The sequence below is a fragment of the Moschus berezovskii genome, chromosome 5 (genome assembly GCF_049115385.1).
Source record: "Moschus berezovskii isolate FMDL1 chromosome 5, NW_MosBer_1.0, whole genome shotgun sequence".
In the NCBI taxonomy this organism is placed as follows: Eukaryota; Metazoa; Chordata; class Mammalia; order Artiodactyla; family Moschidae; genus Moschus; species Moschus berezovskii.
This window is the reverse complement of record NC_142464.1, coordinates 126,443,382-126,468,484: the sequence shown is the minus strand read 5'-3', so window position 1 is coordinate 126,468,484 and position 25,103 is coordinate 126,443,382. Positions and strand designations below refer to the sequence as shown.

General features: G+C 60.1%; 1 protein-coding gene across 4 annotated transcripts; it reads right to left on the bottom strand.

Moving 5' to 3' along the window:
• Positions 1-1,198: 1,198 nt before the first annotated feature.
• Positions 1,199-23,337, bottom strand: RNF212 (ring finger protein 212). 4 transcript variants are annotated; one of them, XM_055435230.2, is made up of 12 exons: positions 23,136-23,337; positions 19,629-19,690; positions 17,334-17,408; positions 14,883-14,939; positions 14,131-14,189; positions 13,425-13,477; positions 13,277-13,340; positions 12,462-12,507; positions 10,713-10,776; positions 2,643-2,712; positions 1,465-1,586; positions 1,199-1,314 (listed from the first exon to the last, which is right to left on the bottom strand). In XM_055435230.2, exons 1-12 carry the CDS (start codon positions 23,242-23,244, stop codon positions 1,220-1,222), a joined length of 876 nt encoding a protein of 291 aa, XP_055291205.1. In that variant the 5' UTR covers positions 23,245-23,337; the 3' UTR covers positions 1,199-1,219. The 4 variants fall into 4 exon arrangements, 2 of the variants coding, with proteins under 2 accessions (XP_055291205.1, XP_055291206.1); XM_055435231.2 differs by having other exon boundaries at positions 1,201-1,381; XR_008687128.2 differs by having other exon boundaries at positions 1,296-1,314; positions 1,465-1,850.
• Between the last annotated feature and the right edge of the window lie 1,766 nt (positions 23,338-25,103).

The window sequence follows — 25,103 nt, the reverse complement described above, 5'->3', positions numbered from 1 at the left end:
CATCCAGGGCATGGTGAGGGCCCCACTGGGGCTGAGGGTGGCTGCCACACCAGGCAGGCCCAGCTCTTCCTGGACATGACCATCTCTAGGCCACTGGCCACCAGGCAGATCGGTGCAGGCCTGAGCTGCCAGGACATGTGGGCCCAAAGCAGGCCAAGGCCGTTGGCGCTGTGACCTGCCCCCTCACGCGGCACCCCTGGACGGAAGGTCTGAGCGGGAGCCTTGGGCGCTGGGCCGTGCGTCATCTTTGTCGATGGCAGCGTGTGCAGTGCCGCTTTGATTCGTACTCAATTTTGCCTTTCCAATGAAAAGAACTGAAACAGCAAAGTAGCCGTGCTGGTGTCAATGGTCAGCCAAGAAAAGGACAGGAGGTACAAGCCTGATCAGACGCCCATGGGACTGGAACTCCAATGTAAAAAACACCAAAGATAAACAATAAACAAAACGTGGCATCGGGGTTTTTCTCTGCAAAGGGAGACGAGGTGATGGAAGAGGGGAATCAGAACCGAGGCTGGACGACCAGGCCCCAGACTCATGGAGCCAGGGCTCCACCTGCAGGAAGCCTGGAGGCAGCACGAGGGCTCCTCGGGTCCTGCTGCCCTCACCCCACGTCCCTGCTGCCACGCCGTCAGCCCTGGGCCCGTCTGCCCTGCATGGCGCCCACACGTCTGGGGCGTCATGCTTGCCCTGCAGGCACATGCCCAGGCAGACCGGCACAGCAACGACTGCCCTCAGGAGCACTCCTAATGGCCGCAGTGTGGATGCCCAAGCGGAGCGCCGCCTGCCCTGCTCAGCTCCTTGGGGCGGAGGACTGCCTGCTCTCAGCCTGCTCGGCTCTGGGCCTGACCCAGGTGAGAGGACCCAGGGTCCTGGGGGCAGATCTCAGCTAACTGCGATGTGAGGACCAGAGTTCTTGCTTTCCGGCCCGCCGTGTCCCAAGCCACACGGGGCGCGGAGGGCGCACCTGGCCCGGAGGAGGTCACACGCGAAGCCCACGTCTGGAGACAGACGCGCCGCGCAGATGGGGCCAGGGGTGGGTCCGACCCGAGGCCACACCGCCAGCCTCACCCCCGCCACGGCCTGGACCAGCCCACCACCTCTGAGAAGCCTGTCGCAGTCCCCAGCAGTGAGGCAGGGGCTGGCTGCCTGTAAGGAGGTTCTACAGCATGAACAGCAGACACATCACACTGCTGCCCCAGAGAGCCCGAAGACGGTTTATTCACTCGCGTGGCCAAGTTGCTCCATCAGGAAGAGGTGGGCCGGTGGCTCCGACACCCAGATCGGGGCAACCTGCTGTCAGTCGTGCCGAGTCCCCTGCGCACACCCAGACAAGGGGGAGCACGCTGTCAATCACGTGCAAGCCCCCCGAGGCCTGTGGGCCCTGCAGGGAGAGACAGGGTCACTGCGAGGGGTTGTGGGGGTTCTTGGGGCCTGCGCTCTGGCTGCTCCCTGGGCCCTACTCACCTGGACGCTGCCTCTGCATCAGCCCTGAGATGCTGATGGGCTGCCTGGGCGCCACCCCTCTGCCCGCCGTGGGCGCCGGGCTCTGCCTTGGCCACTCACAGGGCATCTGCAGGGCTGGGATCCTAGCAGCAAATTTGATAGATAAAATCAGCAGTGCCTTTGACTCCATGGTCATTCAAGGGTCAGCTGCTTCTCAGTTTCCAAGGGCACACGGCCAGCCTGAGGCCACAGGTCCAGCGGTAGCAGCCCCCACGCAGCGGCCAGCAGGCAGCCTCACGGGAAGCCCACTCTGGTCTGTGGTGACCCAGGCAGGGCCCCGAGAACCGCTGCTCACTTCTAGGGCCCAGAGCATCCACATGGGACTCCCAGGGTCCTCTGTGCTGACGCTGAAAAAGGCAAGTTACAGTCAGGGGGCAGCTCCCTATGGGTCAGAAGGCACGGAACAGGGTGGGGCTGTCTGTCTGGGGGTCACAGGGCATGGAGCTGGGGGCTGGTTCTCTTGGGGTCAGAGGGTGTAAAGCATGGTGGGTGGTTCCCTGGGGGTCAGGAGGCATGGAGTAGGGGGACCGACTCCCTGAGGGCAGAGGGCCTGGAGCAGGGGGCTGGCTGGCTGGGGGTCAGAGGGCATGAAGCAGACCCCTGCCATGGAGTTGGGTAAAGGCGGCCTCATGGAGGTTTGGGTTGCAGCCTGTGTTCAGGGATGCGAGGGGGTGGCTTTGTCAGTCACTGGCAGGCCAGGGCTCGAGAGGCCAGGGGTCTGGACGGTGCTGAATGGCAAAAGTGCAGACAGGCTCTGGGTGAGGGGTGAGAGGGAAGGAAGGGTCTGCTGTCTGGAGAGACTGCCTGGGCTCCCAGGGCTGAAGAGCCCCCGGGGGAGGAGGCGCACGCCGGGCACGGCTGCCCCTGCACACGGTGTTGCCGGGCTGGGAGCGCTGTGGGCACTTCCGGCTGGAGCCCCTTGGGGTAGCACCTGCAGAGTGGCCACCTGCCCGTCAGGAGACCCTGCCGCCCCCAGGGCCCTGCAGCCAGGATGGCTCCTCCAGGGTTTTCATGACGGTGACCCATGTCTCCTTTCAGCTTCAAGAATGTGAAGCGGTGCCTATGGCACAGCCTCCCTCAGAGCCTATGTCAGGACAGGCAGGGTCCTGGCACCCCCAGGAGCCAAGGGCGGGACCTACCTGAGCGCCTGGGGCTCGCTGGGGCACTGGGGTGTCAGGCCAAGGTGCTGAGGACGGCGGGCGATGCTGCCTGCAGTGAGAGTCAGGGGGGCTGTGCCCATCACCGCCCCCACCCAGGACCCCCCGCGCGCCCATCTTCTTGCCCGAGGACGTCTTCTTGCTGAGGACGGCGGGCAATGCTGCCTGCAGTGAGAGGTCGGGGGGCTGTGCCCATCACCGCCCCCACCCAGGACCCCCTGCGCGCCCGTCTTCTTGCCCGAGCAGGCGGTCTGATGCCACTGCCCCCCGCCCCACTGCCCGCAGTTCCGTTCGGGTAGGACACTCCTGTGTGCGGTGGCTCTTGGTCCACGTCTGGACACTTGCCACCCCGAGGGCCACTGGCAGGTAGGTCCCTCTGGCTCCGAGGAGGGTGGCATCCACAGGCAATGCCAGGCGCCGGGACCGCCGTGTGGTCTCCATCCAAGGCACAGAGGCTTACCCTCCGACTTCTGCCGTTGACCCCTCCCAGCCAGTAAGAAGCTTCTGTTAAAAATGCAAAGGTCCCTAGTGCGCTTCAGCCACACCAGGGGGCAAGTATGAAAAAACTGCTTTTTGAATACCTCAACTCCTCTGCCTCTCAGGTCTGAAACTGCAACAGGAGGAAGCAGGAAAGGGAGGACTCCAGCGTTTAGCTGAGGCTCCTCTGTGTCCCCTCACGTACCCCTTCCGTGACCAACCTGGACCAGAGAGGGTGGGTGCCTCTCCCAGCAATACATGGCCAATGGGGGTCTCGTCTCTCTGCCTGGGGCAGTGTGCACTGTGAAGACACAGCCCACTGCAGGTGACCGTGGGAGACCCCAGAACGGCTGGGAGCCAGGATGAACCATCTCAACAGCTGTGTTGATCACGTCTCTTGTTTTCGGGGCTTTACAGGGTCTGACAACCTGGGGCCTCGCTGACCCTGGAGGGACAGCCCACCCCCACAGGCGGGCTGGCTCTCAGAGGTGGGCCCGCTGTGCTCGTGAGTGGTTTGCGCCCGACCTGACAGCAGTCAGGCCGGGGCTGGTGCCTCTCTGTGGCGACATTCACTTCAGCACAGACAAGCGGGGCGGCTTTGCCACCTGACAGGCTGCGCGCCCCGCGGCCCCTCCAGGGCCAGGCCCCGCCCAGGCTCTGGCCCAGGCCTGCACCCGTGCCTCCTGAGCAGCCCTGTCTCCTGCTCCAGGGGGCTGTGAGTCCGTCCTGCCCACGGCTCCCACCCTGCTGGCCTCCCAGGGAAGAGTCCTGTGTTCGGGGTCACATGCTCGAGGCTCGATGGCCAGCGGCAGCAGTTTCTCACCTGTGCCTTACAGGACTCTATGCAGACGACTATCGTTACCAGCACCGAGGACCCCAAGGCCCTAGGAGGTCAACAGCTCACGGGCTGCGTGGGCAGCGCTCCGACCCCAGGAACACGGGTGCCAGGCCCTCAGGTCCTGCCTGAGAATCAGGGACCCTGAGGTCTCTGTCCTGAGGGTGGTGACCCAGCGCTCAGCAGGCCGAGGCAGCAGCAGGGCTGGGCAGCACCGAGGAGCTGTCGCAGAGCCAGAGCTGCTGCCCGACTGGAAGCCAGTGGCCAGCTGAGGACGTCCATGGGTCAGGGCCGGGTTTCGGTTCAGGAAAGCAGGGGGCGTAATTGAGGGCATTTGGCAAGATTTCCTTTTGAAAAATGCACATGGAGGCCATGTTGACACTTAAAGAGGGAACATCTCACTGCCGGGCACGTGGGGTGCTTATGCCCATGACACCAGGACAGGGGTCCTCTGGACAAGACCCTGGGCGCTGCAGCTAGGCAACTGGGACAGGCGCACAGGCTCATGGGTGGGACCGGCAAGGGGATCGAGCCACGGTTCTTCCAGGAGTGTTTACCAAGAACTGACTTCAGCTGCAACGGAGCTGAAATCCGCGAGGAGACTGGACCATTCCAGGACACTGCCAAGGCAGCTGACAGCCCCGCACCTGGACACCCACAGCTGCCAGGCTGGGGAGGGGGCTCCCTTGCTTGGGCTGTGAGAGGGTGGCTGGGAACCTGCGGCTTTGCATCTGGGGTCGTGAGCAGGAGGAAAAGGCACAGCGCAGTGACTAGCACGCAGACCCCTAGACCAGCCACAGCCATCCCGAGAGAGCAGGGTGAGGCCTCAGGACTTGCACCATTTTGAAAAGTCCTCCAAAATAAGCAAAGGGCGGACAATCCTCACACACGGAGACACAGGGGCATGGGGGCACGAGTACAGGGATGACGGCGACTCCTGGTCAGAGACAAGAGGCCAGACAGCAGGGCGACCCTGCATGGTGCCAGGCAACTGAGAATCTACCCAGTGAGCTTATCCTCAAATGAAGACAACGTTGTTCAAAGGCGGCCAAAAACTAGGAGAGCTCACTGCTGGCCAAGCTACCCCACACTGAAACCGTGCTTGGGTTGAAGAGCGACCGCCACAGGCACATGGCTCCGCAGGGAAGGCGGCGGGTGCAGACGCCTGTGGAGCAGGCTTGACTCCTCCTGCCTCTAAGACAGTGAGCATCTCTAAAGGAAGCAGGAGGGCCGGACTGTGGGCTCTTGTCACCCGCGGCTCCACATCAACAGAGCCTCTCAGATGGGGGGAAGCCACCTTATCAGAACTCGGTTGGGTGGCAACAGAGGCTACGGCTCTCCAGGCACAAGAACCACGGGACGGCGTCCCCCGGTTGACTTGGCTCTGCGCCGCTACTGCAGGCTCGGCTTCAGCCACAACCATCTGTTTCCCACGGGTATCCCAGGGCAAGGCTCAGGCAGATCTGAGTCCTGGTGACCCAGCGGATCCCGGTTCCCGCCTGCAGACGCGCCTGCCGGCTGTGTCCCCACGTGACCTCTTTCCACCTGTGCATCTCCCAGGGAGGACATGGATACAGCAGGATTAGGCCCCACCCTCAGGGCCGCACTGACCTCCTGAAAACCCCAGCTCCAAACACAGCCACAGCTTCAAGGGGACACAGTTCACAGCAAATGGTGCACCAAGAGTGGTGAATGCCAAAGGAGGCAGCTAAGGAGATTCGGATAAACACGGAGCCCCCAGAGCAGACGCCACAGCACAGAGGCAGACGCCAGTCCAAACCCATTAACAGCTGTGCCGGCCCAGTGGACTACATGCTCTACCCAGAGGCGAGACCACGGGCGTGACCCAACCACGCGTGTCCACGTGTGACCCAGTGGACTACATGCTCTACCCAGAGGCGAGACCACGGGCGTGACCCAACCACGCGTGTCCACGTGTGACCCAATGGACTACATGCTCTACCCAGAGGCGAGACCACGGGCGTGACCCAACCACGCGTGTCCAGGTCCAAAGACGCAAACGGGTGAAAGCAAAGGACAAAAAGATGCCTCATGCACACTGCACCCAATCCGAAATTCAACGAGGAAAATTCCACTATCAAATTAACTCATTCCTCAGCTTCCAGTTTACGAAAAAAGCCTGACTCATACGCTGACAATTCTTCAGGTCACTTCAGTTCAGTTCAGTCGCTCAGTCGTGTCCGACTCTTTACGACCCCATGAATCACAGCACGCCAGGCCTCCCTGTCCATCACCAACTCCTGGAGTTCACTCAAACTCATATCCATCGAGTCGGTGATGCCATCCAGCCATCTCATTCTCTGTCATCCCTTTCTCCTCCTGCCCCCAACCCCTCCCAGCATCAGAGTCTTTTCCATTGAGTAAACTCTTCGCATGAGGTGGCCAAAGTATTGGAGTTTCAGCTTCAACATCAGTCCCTCCAATGAACACCCAGGACTGATCTCCTTTAGGATGGACTGGTTGGATCTCCTTGCAGTCCAAGGGACTCTCAAGAGTCTTCTCCAGCACCACAGTTCAAAAGCATCAATTCTTCGGCACTCAGCTTTCTTCACAGTCCAACTCTCACATCCATACATGGCCAATGGAAAAACTACAGCCTTGACAGGATGGACCTTTGTTGACAAAGTAATATCTCTGCTTTTCAATATGCTGTCTAGATTGGTCATAACTTTTCTTCCAAGGAATAAGTATCTTTTAATTTCATGGCTACAATCATCATCTGCAGTGATTTTGGAGCCCAGAAAAATAAAGTCTGACACTGTTTCCCCATCTATTTGTCATGAAGTGATGGGACCGGATGCCATGATCTTAGTTTTCTGAATGTTGAGCTTCAACCCAACTTTTTCACTCTCCTCTTTCACTTTCATCAAGAGGCTCTTTAGTTCCTCTTCACTTTTTGCCATAAGGGTGGTGTCATCTGCATATCTGAGGTTATTGATATTTCTCCCAGCAATCTTGATTCCAGCTTGTGCTTCCTCCAGCCCAGTGTTTCTCATGATGTACTCTAAGTTAAATAAGCAGGGGGACAACATACAGCCTTGACATACGCCTTTTCCTATTTGCAACCAGTCTGTTGTTCCATGTACAGTTCTGACTGTTGCTTCCTGACCTGCATACAGGTTTCTCAAGAGGCAGGTCAGATGGTCTGGTATTCCCATCTCTTTCAGAATTTTCCACAGTTTATTGTGATCCACACAGTCAAAGGCTTTGGCATAGTCAATGAAGCAGAAATAGATGTTTTTCTGGAACTCTCTTGCTTTTTCCATGATCCAGCAGACGTTGGCAATTTGATCTCTGGTTCCTCTGCCTTTTCTAAAACCAGCTTGAACATCTGGAAGTTCACGGTTCACGTATTGCTGAAGCCTGGCTTGGAGAATTTTAAGCATGACTTTATTGGCGTGTGAGATGAGTGCAACTGCGCAGTAGTTTGAGCATTCTTTGGCATTGAAATGAAAACTGACCTTTTCCAGTCCTGTGGCCACTGCAGAGTTTTCCAAATTTGCTGGCATATTGAGTGTAGCACTTTCACAGCATCATCTTTCAGGATTTGAAATAGCTCAGCTGTAATTCCATCACCTCCACTAGCTTTGTTCATAGTGATGCTTCCTAAGGCCCTCTTAAGTTCACATTCCAGGATGTCTGGCTCTAGGTGAGTGATCACACCATCACTGGGTGATTATCTGGGTCGTGAAGCTCTTTTTTGTACAGTTCTTCTGTGTATTCTTGCCACCTCTTCTTAATATCTTCTGCTTCTGTTGCTACTGCTAAGTCACTTCAGTCGTGTCCGACTCTGTGTGACCCCACAGACGGAAGCCCACCAGGCTCCCCTGTCCCTGGGATTCTCCAGGCAAGAACACTGGAGTGGGTTGCCATTTCCTCCTCCATCTGCTTGTGTTAGCTCCATACAATTTCTGTCCTTTATTGTGCCCATCTTTGCATGAAATGTTCCCTTGGTATCCCTGATGTTCTTGAAGAGATCTCCAGTCTTTCTCATTCTATTATTTTCCTCTATTTGTTTGTATAGATCACTGAGGAAAACTTTCTTATCTTTCCTTGCTTTATTTTGGAGCTCTGCATTCAGATGGGTATATCTTTCCTTTTCTCCTTTGCTTTTCACTTCCGCTCTTTTCACAGCTATTTTAGGGCCTCCTCAGCCAGCCACTTTGCTTTTTTGCATTTGTTTTTCTTGGGGATGGTCTTGATTCCTGTCTCCTGTACCATGTCATGAACCTCCGTCCATAGTTCATCAGGCACTCTGTCAGATCTAGTCCCTTAAATCTATTTTTCACTTCCACTGTATATCATTATAGTTCTGCGATTAGGGTGGCATATCTGAGGTTACTGCTGTTTCTCCCGGCAATCTTGGTTTCAGCTTGTGCTTCATCCAGCCCAGCGTTTCTCATGATGTACTCTGTGTATAAGTTAAATAAGCAGGGTGACAACATACAACCTTGATGTACTCCTTTCCCAATTTTGAGCCAGTCCACTGTTTTATGTCCAGTTCTAACTGTTGCTTCTTGACCTGCATACAGGTTTCTCAGTAGATGAGTAAGGCAGTCTGGCATTCCCATCTCTTGGAGCACTTTCCACAGTTTGTTATGATCCACACAGTCAAATCTTTGTGTTTTTTCTTTGATCCATAAAGTAGTTATAACTGTGTTAATTTTCAAATATGTTTTATTGTCAGATTTTTTGTTGTTGCTGATTTCGAACTTAATTCCATTCTGGCCCCAAATACCCTCCGTGTAAACAGTCCTTCCGAAGTGTCACGGCCTGTCTTAGGCCCCACTGCAAGGTCCCCTCCGCAGAGCGTCCCATCTGACCGTGGAAAGCCTCCCTCTGCCCCCCGCCACTGCTGGGGGCACAGTGTTTATCAGGTAAGTGGTCACTTACCTCAGTATCACTTGTCTAGTAGCCGCATCAGTTACTAATAAGTGCTCAGGGATGATTAAAGTTCTGTGGTTTTGGCCTCACCCGCTTGGGGGCATCTGTGTGGGGTGTCTGCACTAACGATTGTGTCTGACAAAGGGACTTGCGCCATCCAGAAGGGCCCCTGCCCTCTGGCTCCTGGTCCGCTGCTGCGGAGGCGCCTGACTTGCGTCTCAGCCTGTCTGCACCTCCGGGCACGAGGCGGGTCCCCCGCAGATAGCGCATAGCAGGCGGAGGTGTCTGCCCTGGCAGGCACTCACACTGGACATTGTCCAAGGCCGACACTGCGTGTCCACTTCACTGCTTGCTTCCGCCTCTGAGTGGGAGTGCACGCTAATACAACACACTCAGTTCTTCCCGGCACCAGTCAGCCTTTGCTTCGGGCACCTGCACCGTGGTCAGGTATGCACACCTTTGTGAGCATCGCGTCCTGTCACCGCAAGGCTTCCCACGCTGCTGGTTGATTTCTCAGGCGTCATCCAGCGCAGGGTCACTCCTTTCACCCCGACCGTGTCTGCGCTGCCGCTGGAGCGCGTCTTGGGGGAGGGGTCACCTCTTCGCCAGCAGGCTGGCTGCTCAGCGCAGGGTCAGAGGGGCTGGTGTGCACCTGCTCCGGCCAACGAGCCGGCTGCTCAGCGCCTCAGTGCTCTCCGCCCGTCGGCCTGTGTTGCCTTCTAAATGCTTTCTAACGTGGCTGCTTCTGTTCCTCCAGATTTAAAACGGTCAGTTTTTGCTTTTTAAAAATTGAAGTACAGTTTACTCGCAATGTTGTCTAGTTGTAAGCATGTAACCATGTGTTTCAGTTACACATTTATCTATTCTTTTCCATTATGGGCTCTTACAAGATACTGACAGAACAGAGAGGCAACAAGGTTCTACTGTGATATCATGGGAACTGCAGTCACCATCCGCCAGACCCTGGGCTCCTAAGGGGAAGGTGCTCCGAGCAGCTGGTCAGTGCCTTGGGCCTGCAGACACTGATTTGAGACCGACCCCTGCAGGGCAGTGCCAAGGTGGGGGCCCAGAATGCCCAGCGCCCAGGAGGAAGGCCGCCTCCGTCGCCAATGGAACGGGTCAGCAGGAAGCAGGTGGTGCTTGATGGGGGAGAGGAGGCTTCACAGGGGCTGAGAGCTGACGAGTCCACAGAACAAGCGGCTGGAACCCTGACTGGTGGACATACTAGCTGCACAGGATGGAGGTGGGCAGGAGGCGAGGAAGCGCCCGGGAGTGACTGATGGCCTGAGATCCCAGGAGAGCGCGGGCAGGGAGACAGGAAGGTGCAGGCTTGACCTGAGCCCACAGTCTCCTTCTGAGGCTGGGCAGAAGGAAGTCAAGCACCAACCAGGTGCTCAGGTACCATCAGGCCTTGGACGAGGCAGCGCAGAACACCTACACCTCGGGGGGGACGCTCAGGACCTCAGCCTCAGCGCGAGGACAGGAAGCCAAGGGTGGAGAGAGCTGAGGCGCTGAGGCCGGAGAGGAGCCGGTGCGCACGTGTGTTTCCACGATGACGACACCAGGGAACTTCTGGGGAGGGACTCGGAGGATGGCGTAAGCCTGAGTCTGGTGCTCAAGCTGTCCCCAGGAGGGGCCTGGCGCTCACCTGCGGCCACGCCGCCAGCCGCCAGGAGGCGCAGCGGCAATAGGATTTCCGTACCGGGAACCAGGACAGGACAGCAGGGCCAGCAGCCCCCGCACCCTCAGCTGGGCCTGCAGGAGAGGCCTGCTTTGGGGGCAGGGTAGGCCCTGCAGCACGTGTGGTCCAGGCGAGCAGAGGCGTCTCCACTTACCCATGCGTCCATCCCGAGGCGGGCTGAGCAGGGAGATCCTCAGCGGGCCAGCAGCAACCTCGGGCTGCATCGTAAAGAGAAAATGACCACTGATGCTCCAGACTGGCTCAGGAGCAGAGACTGTCCCTGTTTACTAAGAACACAGATCCTCAGTCGCATCTGCCTGACACACATCAACATCGTGTGCGGGAACGCAGCCGCTGGGGGCTTCGTGCCTGCCGCCCCAGGGGCCCAGGTGGTGAGTGGATGAAGGCTCCACTGGTGACTTTAAGGATCTCACAAGAGGAAAAGTAAACGAAGTTCTTGGCTGACACTGCTGCTGCTGCTGCTAAGTCGCTTCAGTAGTGTCCGACTCTGTGCGACCCCATAGACGTCAGCGCACCAGGCTCCGCCATCCCTGGGATTCTCCAGGCAAGAACACTGGAGTGGGTTGCCATTTCCTTCTCCAATGCTTGAAAGTGAAAATTGAAAGTGAAGTCTCTCAGTCGTGTCCAACTAGTAGCGACCCCACGGACTGCAGCCTACCAGGCTCCTCTGTCCATGGGATTTTCTAGGCAAGAGTACTGGAGTGGCTTGCCATTGCCTTCTCTGTGGCTGACACTAGGAATTCAAAAATCCTGAGTAATCCTCACTTTGGGAGCATCTCGTCACCTTGAAATCCAGACGCTGACAGAAGCTGGCAGGCGGCAGCAAGGGTAGGCCCGCTCCGCACCGTGCCCCCACCAGGCAGGGCCCCACCTAACCCCACTGCCCTGAGCCCTCCCACTGCACAGTGAGGCCTGGTAGGGGGCACACACCCGGTGGGGGCCGGGAGCCTGGGCCTGTCACTACTACTGCTGCCTGCCAGCCACCACCACCCATGCCCCCGCTGTGTCCTCGTCCCGCTCCCGTGCCTGGCACCACAGTGCTCCTTCACTCCAGCGTCACGTGGTGAGTGCCAGCTCTGCAGCGGCCTCAGTCCAGGGCCCCCTCTGCTGACACCCCCACCCCAGCCTCACCTCGGCTGGCAGCACGACAGCCTCGGAGGGACCCCCAACACTCTGCAAGTGGGGTCACACTGCCCAGCTCCCTGGTGTCCACCCATAGGAGCAGCTCCCCGCCTCTGGGCTCCAGCCCCTGCCCACCCAGCGCAGGCTGAGACCTCGCAGAGCCCGAGGGGAGGACCTCTCTCTGCATCTGCTGGACGGCCAGGCTGGCTCTGCACGACCCTTGCTCCCCGCCGAGGCCGCGGAGTGGCTGGCTGTGAGCAGACCCCACCTCACGGCCTTCCCGCAGCCACTGTGCTCATAGCCCCTCCGGCTTAGACCCCCTCCCGGGCCCTCTCTGCCCCCTGCTCCCCACCCCTCCCCCCCGGCCTGTCCTGCACTTGGTGCCCCATGTCCGGGCACAGGCCAACTCTGAGAGGTCAGTCACAGCACGGGGACAAAATCGCTCCTGTCGGGCAGAATCCAAGCGTCATCTCTCCTCACAGGCCCAGGCCTCTCCTCGGTGCCCCTGCCCAGGCCGCACCCGGCCTCCTGCCCAGGCCTCTCCTTGGTGCCCCTGCCCAGGCCACACCCGGCCTCCCGCCCAGGCCTCTCCTCGGCGCCCCTGCCCAGGCCTCTCCTCGGCGCCCCTGCCCAGGCCTCTCCTCGGCGCCGCCTGGCAACCGGCCGCCTCTGTGCATGTGCCGTGGGACAGCTTTCCACGCCGGGAAAGACCATCTGTGCAAAGTGCCTGGGACTACACGTGTGATGTCTGTGCACTCACCTTTCTCCGCGGAGAGGGCGTGAAGTCAACTTCCATGGACTCTGCCCTGTTACAGACAGTGAGATGGTCACGGGCCAACCGCACTGAAGTGACAGAAACACGGATGTGCACACGCCTGCACGCGTGCACACACAAGGCCCCGCCCTACAGCCGCTCAGCACTCCCAGAGCATGGGGATCACAGCCCCGCCCAGGCCAGGAAGGCCTGTAAAGCAGACACACGGATATGCAGGCGCCCACCGTGTGGCTGGAACGGGCCTCCCGTCTCCCGCCCCTGTCCGTCCCGGGAAAGTTCCCTCTCGGCTCCTCCTCACCACCTGCACCGTCCCTGGGCTCCTCCCCCTCCTGCCGGACGTCCGGGTCAGGACCACTGCCTCTGTCTACCCACTGGCCAGCCCATGTGTTTCATGCACACAGTGCTCGGCCACACCAGTGCCTGAATTACCCTGCTCCAGGCTGGCGGGGCCAGGGCCAGGCCTTCCCGCATGTGCACAGGGCAGTTGGGAGGAGGGCCTTGCTCCCGACTTCCTCAAGAGCTGGGGATGGGGGTGTGGCCTGCCGGGCACGGCCAGGGCACCCCCATCAGCCTTGCTGCCCACGGGCCCAAGTGCAACCTTCCAAGAAAAACACTCCACCGAGGGGTCTAGGTCTCAGAGGCTGCCATTGGCCCACCCCTCTCATTCCAGTCAAAGAAAGGGCCCAGCCTGGTCACGTGGCCACCCCACCCACCCCTCTGCTTAGGGATGGGAGTAAGGGGCAAGTGGGGGGCACCTGTGCTCAGTGCCTGAGCTGGGGACAGGGGCTGAGGGCACAGACCTTTCAGAGGCTGACGAGTCATGGGGCTGGAACAGAAGAGGTCCGTTTGGCTTTGCTGAAGGTGCTGTGACGAGAGACCCAGTGCTGGAGCCACGGGTGTGCCCAGCACGTCCACCACCCTCCCCCTTCCAGGCATCACTTCACTTACTTGAAGCTGGAGTTTTTACTATGCTGAAAGCTGTTTGTTGTGACGACCTCACCCTAAATAAATGGAAAAAAGGCATTAATTGAGTTGCAAACATTTACATCCAGATAATTCCTTCCAACCTGAAGTATGGAAAACAGAAATGACCCATTTCTTCATGACACGCCCTGGCCCCTCCTCACCTCGGGAACCTGCACGGGCCTGGTCCACCTCAGAGGGGCTCCCCTGAGTCCCCAGAACCCACAGCAGGCAGCGCCAAGAACACAGCAGGCGCTCCCTCGAAGCCTGCTGAGCAGGACCGGCTGCTGGGCCCAGCTCCCAAAGGGCACTCGTGCCTGTTTCCAGGTGACCTCGTGAAACAAGCTAGGTGCTGGTGTGTGGGGTAGACAAGTGTCCATGATCCCAAAGACAGAGTCAGAAGCAGAGACACCATGGGGGCAGGGTGGGAGACCAGGCACGCATGGTCTGGGGCGAAGGTGCCAGCTGTGGGGGCAGGGGGCACCGGTCCCCCCTGGAGGGAGACGCAAGCCACACCAGTGCAAGCGGAGTGGTCAGCGGGGGTGCCTGGCCCAGAACCCACCGCTCCAGAAACACCCCACCTGGAGACCAGGGAAAACAGGGAGACTTGAATCTGGAGACACCAGGCCCGAGAAACAAAGTGCCATGAGCCTTCCCACCCGCCACATGCCCCCTCCCCGCCAGGACTCACCTCTGCAGCTGCTCCACCCGCAGCGTTGACTTCCTGAGGGACTCCTCCAACTGAGAAATCTAAACACAATCGAATAACTTCTTGTTACCACACAGGCCGGGTGACAGTTTAGAGGGAACAAGTGAATTCTCAAGTACTTAAACAAGGAATCAGAATGCAAGTGACATGGCCGCAGCCCTCGTGCCTTTTGTGAGAATTCGTTCCAAGTCCAGGTCACCAGGCGTGTCGGAAACTGGCTCCAGGAATCCCTCCGGGAAGTGTGAAGCCCAGCCCAGCACCGCCCTGCCCCGTGGAGCACCCTTCGGGCAGAGTGCCCCCGCTGACGCCCACCCTCTGCTCCTCTCCACCCACACGGCCCAATAGCAGGCTTCAACCCAAGTCACAGCTGAAGCTCCATATTTGTTTTCACTAAAGCTTTATTTTCCTTCTTTTGAGTTTCAAAACCAAGTGAGGAGGATGCTTTGGGGATAAGCAAAGGGGTACTAAACCTCCTTTTGTGAAGATCGGCCAGAACAACTTTATGCTCACATTTATGAAAAAGCACCACATAAACCATGGGGTGACCGTGGGTCTGTACTGGTGTCCAAGGTGGAGGTGAGGCCATGGTTGGGTCCCCAGGTGGCTGCAAGGCTGACCTCAGAGAGGAACTGTGCAGCGGGCTGAGCGCCTGCAGACAGACACCACCCAGCAGCCCATGCCAGGAGCAGGCAATGCAGCCACCTCGCGCCCTGTGGCCCACTGACTGGAGTTACCTTTTCTCCGTAGAAGGCTAAGAGTCTCCTTCTGTGTTTTTCTTGAAATTCTGAGATCTGAGAAGACAACATGTGTCAGCTGCTGCAGAGGCTGAGGCCGGAAGCTTCCCGAAGCCCCAGATCCTCCCCAGACACGGCCCTCCTGCTGCCCAGCAGCCAGAGCAGAAGCCGGCAGACCCCAGGCTCAGTGGGCAGCCTTGACCAGGCAAGCTCCACGCCACGGGTTCACGTGAAGACCACACGGGCGTTGCAGCTGCTCTGCCTCCCTTCCATGTGGCTTCAGTGGTGCTCAGGACACAGGATGCGGCCCACACAGGCCAGTCACCACGTGCTGCCCTCAGGTAGCAGCCACTGGGTCACAGGAGCCCCCCAACTGGGACTTTGCTGGGCAGGGACGCCACCAGGCAGACTGGAAGGGCCACACTGCTCTGAGAGCCCAGTGACCTTTACTAGCCGGTCAAGGCCAGCAGTGCCTGAAACCAGCACCACCCTTCGTCTCCAATTATGAGCCCCAACCTCCACGTCTACAGAGCAGAGCCTGGACTGTTCCTGGAGGCGCCGATGGACATTAGGAGAGAATGACTGACTCGGAGGGAAGGGAGAGCTGTTCATTCATGCATTTATCTGGCTGTGCCGGGTCCTGGTTGTGGCATGCAGGGTCCATCTTTACAGGATTCAGAATCTGCAGTGACAGCATGCAGGATCTAGTTCCCTGACCAGGGATTGAACCCGGGTCCTTGCACTGGGATCGCATTGTCTTAGCCACTGGACCACCAGGGAAGGCCCCAGAGAGAGCTATTCTGCAGGCTTGGGGTTTTCAGATGACACCCACCCTCCTGAAACACTGTTTAGGCCCAATTCTTGCTGTCATCTGTGCACAGCTGCAAGACAGCGGAGCCAGCACTGAGCAAGCTGGTTGAGGCGGCATCATGTAAACGCCCTGCCCCGAGGGCTCGCTGGTCTGGTCCAGATGGAGGGAAGAAGTCCTTCTGTGCAAACAGGCTGGCCGCCTCGGGGCAGGGGGAGCCGCAGGCGGAGGCAAACACCCTCCCAGAGCCCTTGACGTTCAGGTTGCTGCCTCATCAGAGGGGTTCAGAGCCCTGGACGTCAGGGACCCGCCCCACGGGACAAGGGATGTGCATCTCCACCCACAGAAGGGGCAGTGGAGACACAGGCTCTGCCTGAAGTGCCCGCCCATGGAGAGGGTGATGTGAGGGCACACAGGGCCATCCCTGCAGGAGTCCTCACAGCTCCCGAGGCCCCGTTCCAGGAAGGCCCCGGATCGTACTGACGGCCCTCAATCCCGCTGCGGCTGCCAGGGCCCTCAAAGGCAGGCGCCGGTCCTCACTCATCAGCCCGGGACTGTTCCTGCCCCTCCCTCTACCTCCCCCGGGCAGGACCAGAGGTGAGGGCCGTGCCCCCGGGAGGAGTCTGAACAGGTCTAAAGCTGCCTTCCTGTCACTGCAGCAAGACAAGTCACCTCTCTCAGCTCATTCCTCTGAGGGTCCCACACTCAGGGCAAGAGAGACCTGAACACGTGCCTTGGAGCAGGGCCCAAACTGAGGAGCAGCACCGCCTCTGGGCGTGGCCCCAGGCTCCTGCTCAGCCGCATCTGGGAGCCAGTCACAGGGAACCCCACCTGAGGCACTGGGCCCAGCAAGGCCCGTGGACAGGCCGCTTCCAAGGGGGACCTTGGTGAGGACAAGCATGCGGGGCTCCGTGATTCAGACGCAGCAGGACAGGTGAGGCCACAGCAGGAACAGGGCCAGGAGCAAAGCTGACCGTGGGCAAGAGGCCGGGGAGGGGGTGGTCCCTGAGTGGAAGATGGGAGCAGCCCCACTGAGGGCAAGGGCTTCGGGTGTGCTCGGGTGCAGCCACGCGCCACCTGCCCTGGGTAGGGGCCAGCCTCTGGGATTCAGTGTTGGCCTGACTGACAGAAACAAAACGAAACAGGGCTTGAGTCCCCAGCTGGAGTGAGACACAGGTGAGACTCGATGACACTTGCACAGAGTCCGCAGGCCGCGCCCGCCAGCAGCCCATCCTGCGTCTCCACGGAGGCCAAGGGGGAGCTGACCACGGCCACGCCACCCTGGAGCCCGGACGGTGGGAGGACGCATGTCCTCAGGCCGGGTTACAGGCTGGGAACAGCACAGGCCGAGGGTGTCTGTGCTGAGGGGTCAGGAGAGGACGCACAGGCACGAGGAGGGGTCAGGAGAGGGGGTCAGGAGACACAGCATGAAGAGGCAGCCCCCTGCCTGGTGTCTGGACGCCCCAGGCCCACCTTCCAGACCCAGATCTGCGGCCCAGCCCTCAGTCCCCAAGGCAGCGTGGGCATCCTGTCCGGGCAGCCGCTGTGTCACACCCTCAGACACGGGAGTGGTGCGCGGCCTTCCACAGTGCAGGCAGGTGCAGACTGGGCTCCCAGCCCAGCTGCAGGGCCTGGGCACTCACCTGGGAGGTCTCCTTGGCGTACTTCCTGCACAGGCCGTCTATGCCCATGAAGAGCGCCTGGATGTCGGAGTCCGTCTGAAACAGAAAAGGCTGCTTCTGCCGACGCTGTATCCAGGGCCCGGAGGGCAGTGCACTCCAAGACCGAGGCCAGGACACCGTCACAGTGGCTTCCAGGGGCCCCAAGGACGCCACGGTGCGGGCGAGGGGCAGCGCCGCCTCCTAGGGGACCAAGGGTGGCGCTGAGGAGTTTCGGGCGGCTGGGGTTGGGGCAGCGGGTACAAAGGAAATGGTGGAATCAGAATCAGGAAGAGCAACGGGCACAACCTCTAACTCTCGTGACAAAAGAGGGCTATGAGCTGGCACCTGCCCACTGGCACACTTCCTGCAGGCACACCTGCTGCTCCTCCCAGTCAGCACCAGACACACAGAGGGGCACGGACAAGGACCACACGGGCCCATCCCTGCTGAAGTGACACTCATGCTGCACTTGGGGAGACAGTCTGCACAAGAAACCAGGAAACACCCGAAGGGCCAGCGCCCCAGGAGCTGCTGGAGGACCTTGTGGTGGGGAGGGGGCGGCCGCTGCATTGGAAAGGGGGACAGCTGCTTTGTGGGTGGGGGCAGCTACAGGGGAAGCGGCCCCAGACTCCGTTCACAGCAAGGGCGGGGAAGGGCGCCAGCAGCGCAGGGGGCCTGCTGCAGGCGCTCCAAGTACACGCGAGCCCCACACTCGGATCTCCACCCGAGACCCTGGATGGAACCCGACGCCCCGAGCCCCGTACTTCGAAGGAAACAGGACAGAGGCCTGCCCCCACCTCCAAAGGCCCCGGTGAGCCCTACATACAGCAGGCAGGGACCCCAGTGATGAAGACTGGACTGACGCCCACTGAGAACCAGGCCCCACAAGGAGACCTTCCCGTGCCCTGGGGGAGGCAAGGGTGTCGGTGCTGACCTGCCAGGGCCCAGGGCTTCCCTGAGGGGCAACAGGGATGGGGATCCCCAATGGCACAGAAGGGGCAACTGCACGCCCTACGCATGGAGGAGGAAATATTAATAGAAAAATTCTGAGTGTCATTTCATTTAATCTTTTCAACAATGCCGTGAGGGCCCAGAGCAGACGGGAAGGAGACCTCCAGGAGCCCACAGCTAGGACGAGAATCTGCTTTGGGTCTGCCAGACTCCAGAGCTGGGCTCACGCTAAGACATGCTGGTTACTCCGCAGAAGCTTATACGGGAGAACAGTTCTTCCAAGTGTGGACCGTGGGATATTAATATGTATTCCCTGAGAAAGGGTTCTGTCGCTAACGCATTTGAGAAGCGCTCGGTGGAGGAGGTTTCATGAAGTGACGCCCTCTTTCTACTCTGAAGGCAGTGTGGTGGCTAAGAGCCCTGGCTGGCTTTGCAATCTGGCAGACTTGGGCTCTCACTGCCCCTCTGTGTCCCTTTTTTTTGTTTGTGATGGTTAGGAAGACATTTTGTGCCACCACCCTACCCTCCCACCCCACCAGCCCTCAGTTTTCCCCACGTCTAGGAATTTATGCTCCAGAAATAGTCTTACAAGTATGCAGAACTATGGCAACAAAAAAAAAGTTCATTTTAAGACTGAAACAGTAAACAACTGAAAACACCCAAAGGTTTTTCCTCTCCCGCAGGCAGCCCTTTTCAGAGCCTGTGGGTGTGTGCGCCGTGGACGCGCAGCGGCGCCAGGGGCGGTGCTGTGGGACACTCCCACCAGCACCGGAGCAACGCCCGCACGCTGGCCGTGGGGGCGGGACCGGGGCCGTCACACTCGGCTACAGCTTTCCGGTATGTTTGAGGTAATTGTATGCTTGTAATCAGAACAAGAACTTTTACCATTAAACACCAGATCAAATACACATCTTGGGACCTAAACTTGAAGGGATCAGTTTTACTCCCTTGAGCCTCTTAACCAGAATGGACTCCAGGGAGACCAACCCCACCACCGTGAGGAGCTGCAGGAGCCAGCGCCCTGCACCCATCCTGTCCCCAGCAGCCCCGCGCCCATCCCCAGCGCCCCACGGCCCGTCCCCAGCGCCCCGCAGCCCGTCCCCAGCAGTCCCTCGCCCATCCCCAGCAGTGCTCAGGCTCTCCTGAGGAGACAGCTGTGTGAGCTATTCAGAATCACTAGTGGACTTTATACAGAAAGTCTGCACGATCTCCTAGCACACCAAGCAAATCAACAAAAGTTGTAGACACCACAACTGAGTAAAAATTGAATGTCACACTTTAAAAAAATCACTGCTTAATATTAACATACTATAGACTTCAACTTACATGTTTTGAAAGTAGAACTGTACGACATGCAACTTTACAAATCAAGCATTCATCCCTTTTACCTACAAAAGAAAGCAAACTTTATTTTAGTGAATAGTGCCTTTAAATACATATAAATGCAGACCTTAAGTTACAGTACTTCTTGTAAAAGTACACAGGATTATAGCACTTATCATGGACAAGCCTGGGGGCATGCGCATAGTTGAAAAGAATTACACAGTAACTATCCATTTTTTCTTACTTTCCAAATATGCTCCAAAACGTGGCCATATAGACGAACAACACTTAAAACTTAGATCAGCCCAGATTATTTCCCACAAGCACATTTTATAGGAATAAAATGGGGATAACTTAGCTGAAAATTTTAAACACTACAAAATGAAAGCTCCTCCCCGCCACTTGACAGCTCCAGGGTTTTGCTCTGCCGCTTGGCCTTGGCAGCAGGGCTCCTGCAAGGGCCAGGCCGCGAGGGGAGCTGAGAACCGAGATGGCTCCACCCCTGGCCGCCCTGCCACCCTGCCTGTGCTCGGCCTCCTCCCACCCACTCCCACCTGCCCCTTCTCCACCGCCTGGCCCTGGACCCTGCAGGGGTCCCTCCTCAGCCCCCTCGCTTCCAGCTCCTCTCTGGCCCTGCCCAGTCCTCACAGCCTCTGATTTCAGTTTCTCCACTAGGCAGCTCGGAGGCCAGGCGTCCACACCCGACTGTCCCAGGTCCTCCTAGGCAGCGTCCATGGCCCAATCCCAGGGCTGTCCGCTCCACAGTCATCGCCTGGGAAAGAGGCCCCATTAGACGTGCCTCTCTCCCCCTGCCCACACCAGGGCTGATGGGCTCGGCCCCCTTCCTGCGTCCTGGGGGGACGCCTCCCCTTCCCCACCCCAGGTCTAGTCTTCCAAGGGAGGGCTCACCTCCTCTGTCAGCCACCGCCTCCTAGGGCTCCTGTTCTCCCTCAGACCCTCTAAGCTCCGCCCCAGCCCTCCCTCTCTTCTCTCTGCAGGGCACTTAGGCAGCTAATCCTCACGCTAAGGCTGGTTCCCTGACTGCCCTCGGAGGCCTGGTTTGACATTTTGGCAGTCTCTCCCCACGCTAGCCTCCTCCTGCCCTCATCCAGCTTCTTTAGGAAACACTCTCCCCCAGGTGAGAACAGGCTTGTGTGGCTCCTGCCTCCCGCCCTCCCCTCACCCCAGTCCCTCCAGACCCCTCCCCACAGCACTCCACTGTCTGGACCTCCAGACCCTTGTGTGCTCACAACCCTTTGGAGTCTCCCTGCACTGCTGTCCCCAGCACCTATGTTCCACATGTGAGGTCCTGAGCCTCAGCTAAAACCTGCTGTCCCCCTCCAGCAGTCCGGATGCCAGGGGAGCCTTGACCCCAATCCGGTCAGCTGCCGCCCAGACTCAAGTCTGCCCAACAAGAGCCCTGCTGTCCAGCCCTGGTGGTTGTCCTGCTTGGACATGTCTCCCTGTGCTGGGCTCCGCTTCCTCCCAGAGTGCTGCCTCCCCACGCCCTCCCCCCTCCCGTCCTGCATCCTCCAATGCCAGGATCCAGACTCGGCCAGCCCACCTGGGCACACGCCTCTCCCCACCCCCCAACCTGCGAGCCCAGCACCAGCGCACCTGTGGCACCACCACGACAGAGCCTGGAGGAGCCCGAGGGTCGGCGGCAAGCTGGGAAACACGCCAGGCCAGAGCAGGCGCGGTGGGGAAGGGGCGGGAGGGGCAAGCGTGCTTCGAGGGTCCTGAAGGGAGAGGTCCAGACACAGGCCCGTGCAAGGCGGAGTGTGGGGTGAGCCTGGCACCGGCTGGGCCCCCTATTCACTGCTGCCCAAGGTGATGGGCGCCATTTCCTCCAGAGGGCCTGGGGGTGTGGGGGGTTTGCGTGGGGTTGGGGGGTGTGATGTTCTGATTTTTCATCTGTGACTCACTGTGTGAGAACTCACTGCGTTTTCATTTAGGCTTTTTTTCCCTGCTGAGCTCTCTAGGTCAATAAAAACACTTCAGAAACAGAAAACGTCAAGGTGGTGCCCCAGGCGCAGGTGCTGGGCTCGCAGGTCCTGGGGTGGGCGCTGATCAGCTGGCAGCCGGCAGACAGCGCGGGGTGCCCCTCCCCTTGCTTCAGGCCCTCACACCCACCGCCTCCTCTGGGGGCCTCTGCACCTGCCTCCCCGCTTCCCGCGCCACGCCCGTCGGGCCCCAAGCGGCAGGTGGTGCTGAGCTGCGGGGCCCGCGCTGCCCACTGTGCTGGCGGCCCGCTGCCTGGAGCCGCGACCCCGGGCCTCTCGGCCCGCGATCCGGCCCTGGTGCCACCAGCTCAAGAAGCCCGGCTGCGAAGGCCGTCCCACTCGCCTCAGGGCGCCACTGCCCCGCGTGTGTGGCCGCCGCGCCGCGTGTATGGCCGCCGCCCTGCGTGTTGACCGCCGCCGCCCCGCGTGTGTGGCCGCCGCCGCCCCGCGTGTGTGTCCGCCGCCCCGCGTGTGTGTCCGCCGCCCCGCCTGTGTGACCGCCGCCCCGCGCGTGTGGCCGCCGCCGTCCTGTTTGTGTGGCCGCCGCCCCGCGTGTGTGTCCGCCGCCCCATCTGTGTCCGCCGCCCTGCGTGTGTGTGTCCGCCGCCCCATCTGTGTCCGCCGCCCCGCGTGTGTGTCCGCCGCCCCATCTGTGTCCGCCGCCCCGCGTGTGTGTGGCCGCCGCCGCCCCGCCTGTGTGTCCGCCGCCCAGTCTGTGTCCGCCGCCGCCCCGCGTGTGTGGCCGCCGCCCCGCGTGTGTGTCCGCCGTCCCGCGTGTGTGTGTCCGCCGCCCCGCGTGTTGACCGCCGCTGCCCTGCGCGTGTGGCCGCCGCCCCGCGCGTGTGGCCGCCGTCCCGCGCGTGTGTCCACCGTCCCGCGCGTGTGGCCGCCGCCCCGTCTGTGTGTCCGCCGCCCCGTCTGTGTGTCCGCCGTCCCGCGTGTGTGACCGCCGCCCCGCGTGTGTGTCCGCCGCCCCGTCTGTGTGTCCGCCGCCCCGCGCGTGTGTCCGCCGCCCCGCGCGTGTGACCGCCGCCCCGCGTGTTGACCGCCGCCGCCCCGCGTGTGTGACCGCCGCCCCATCTGTGTGTCCGCCGTCCCGCGTGTGTGGCCGCCGTCCCGCGTGTGTGTCCGCCGCCCCGTCTGTGTGTCCGCCGCCCCGCGTGGGTGTCTGCCGCCCCGCGCGTGTGTCCGCCGCCCCGCGCGTGTGACCGCCGCCCCGCGTGTTGACCGCCGCCGCCCCGCGTGTGTGACCGCCGCCCCGTCTGTGTGTCCGCCGCCCCGTCTGTGTGTCCGCCGCCCCGTCTGTGTGTCCGCCGCCCCGCGTGTGTGACCGCCGCCCCGTCTGTGTGTCCGCCGCCCCGTCTGTGTGTCCGCCGCCCCGCGCGTGTGACCGCCGCCCCGTCTGTGTGTCCGCCGCCCCGCGCGTGTGACCGCCGCCCCGTCTGTGTGGCCGCCGCCCCGCGCGTGTGGCCGCCGCACAGGGGCCCGGCTGCCGGCCCGCCCTGACCTTTGCGCAGGCAGACGTCACAGTACACGTGGCCGCAGTTGGTCAGGCTGAAGCACGACGTCGCCTGGGGCGGCTGGAAGCAGCGGTTACAGAACACCCAGCTGGCCATGTCTGCCCCGGGCCGTGCCGCCGCCACGCGAGAGCCGCGCGAGAGTCATGCGAGAGCCGCGCGAGAGCTGCGCGCGGGATCTGCCCTGGCCCGCGCGTGACTCCGCGCCTGCGCGCAGAGCCGCGCCGCTCCCGCCAAGCGCCGCCCGGAAGTAGCAAGGGAGGCGGGGCGGCTGAGGAGCACGCGCCCGGCGTGCGCGGGTCGTCTCCGCCGACGTCAGCGGGGAGGGACGTGCAGGCTCCCCGGCTGCACTCACTCCAGCGCCGCAGCCCCCAGCGACCCTCCTGCGGGCAGCGCGCGGTTCTCCCGGACCCCTGCGGGCCCCGGCGGTGTCGACGTGGGTGCGCCGAGGCCGCCCAGGCTCACGGGAGGCGGTGCCCGGGGAGGCCGGAGGTCCCGCCGGGCGACGGGACGCGCGCCGGCCCTGAGCGCGGCGCCGAGCTGACCGGCCAGGAGGCCCTTGTGCTGCGCGGGCGGTGCGGAGGGTGAGCGGCCTGAGGGCAGCAGGCTGGAGGCGGGAGAGGAAGGGGCCCTGGCCACGAGGGACCAGTGGGGTCTGAGGGACCGGCGGAGGCGGCGGGAAACCCTGGGTGGGTTCTAGGGGATCGGTGGGCCAGGACGGGGCGCCAGGAGGGCTTGTGGATCAGGGCGGGCTGTCACTGGGCCCAGGACCAGCTGACCCAGTCACATGGGGAAGGTGGGCCAGGCGGAGCCAGGCCTTGCTTGCCTCTGGCGTGGGCATGTGAAAAGTCTTGACCTAGAGGAGATTGTTTCCCATTTACAAAGAGAGGGGAGCTGGTGGAAAGGATTGTTCTATTTTTTGTAGCTTCTAACGAACTTGTAATTAATTTAGAATATAGAGGACTTCCCTGAGCATCTAGTGGTTGAGACCCTGGGCTTCCAGTGCAGGTGATGTGGGTTCCATGCCCAGTTGGGGAACCAAGATTCCGCATGCTGTGCAGTCCAAAGGAAAAAGAAAATGAGAGAAAATGGAGGGAAGCTACCTTCATATTGTTTCATGCCTCATGGAGTACCCCATGCTCTCTGTGGAAGAGCCGTTTCCGTCGCCCTGATCCAGGTGGAGGGGATCAGGTGGACCTACGGAGCAGACTTAGCTCAGAGGGAGCCTCTGTGCAAATGGAGAAAACTGGCCTTCTTTCAGGGAAGCAGGAAGACTCAGAGATTCAGGATGGCTCTGACTGGAGCGCTTTAGGGGAAATATGTACGCCTCTGTCCCAGGCTGCAGCTGGGAGCCTCCTGTGGCCACTGGACCTTGAAATGGGACTGGGTCCAAGTTGACATGTGCTTTGATTGCAAAATACACCTGAGTTTCCAAGACTTTTTATCAAGAAAGAAAAGTAAACTATCTCATTAGTAATTTTGTATTAACTACATGTTAAAATGGTAATGTATTTGATGTATTAGGTTAAGTATGTGTCACTAGGGTTAATTTTACTCTTTAAAAAACCTTGTTTAATGTGGCAACCAGAAAAATTAAAATTTACATATATGGCTCACATTTTACTTCTATTGAACAGGGCTGATCTATTCCAAATTTAAGAACAGGATCATGTGTTTATTCTGTCAAACTCAGAAGCTGTATTGTTAAAGTGACGTTTTTTCCAGTGCTGTTGTTCAGTCTGTCGGTCATGTCTGGACTCTGACCCCATGGACTGCAACACACCAGGCCTTCCTGTCCATCATCAACTCCCAGAGCTTGTTCAAAGTCATGTCCATTGAGTCGGTGATGCCATCCAACCATCTCATCCACTGTTGTCCCCTTCTCCTGCCTTCAATCCCTTCCAGCATCAGAGTCTTCCGGTGAGTCAACTCTTCGCTTCAGGTGGCCAAAGTAGTGG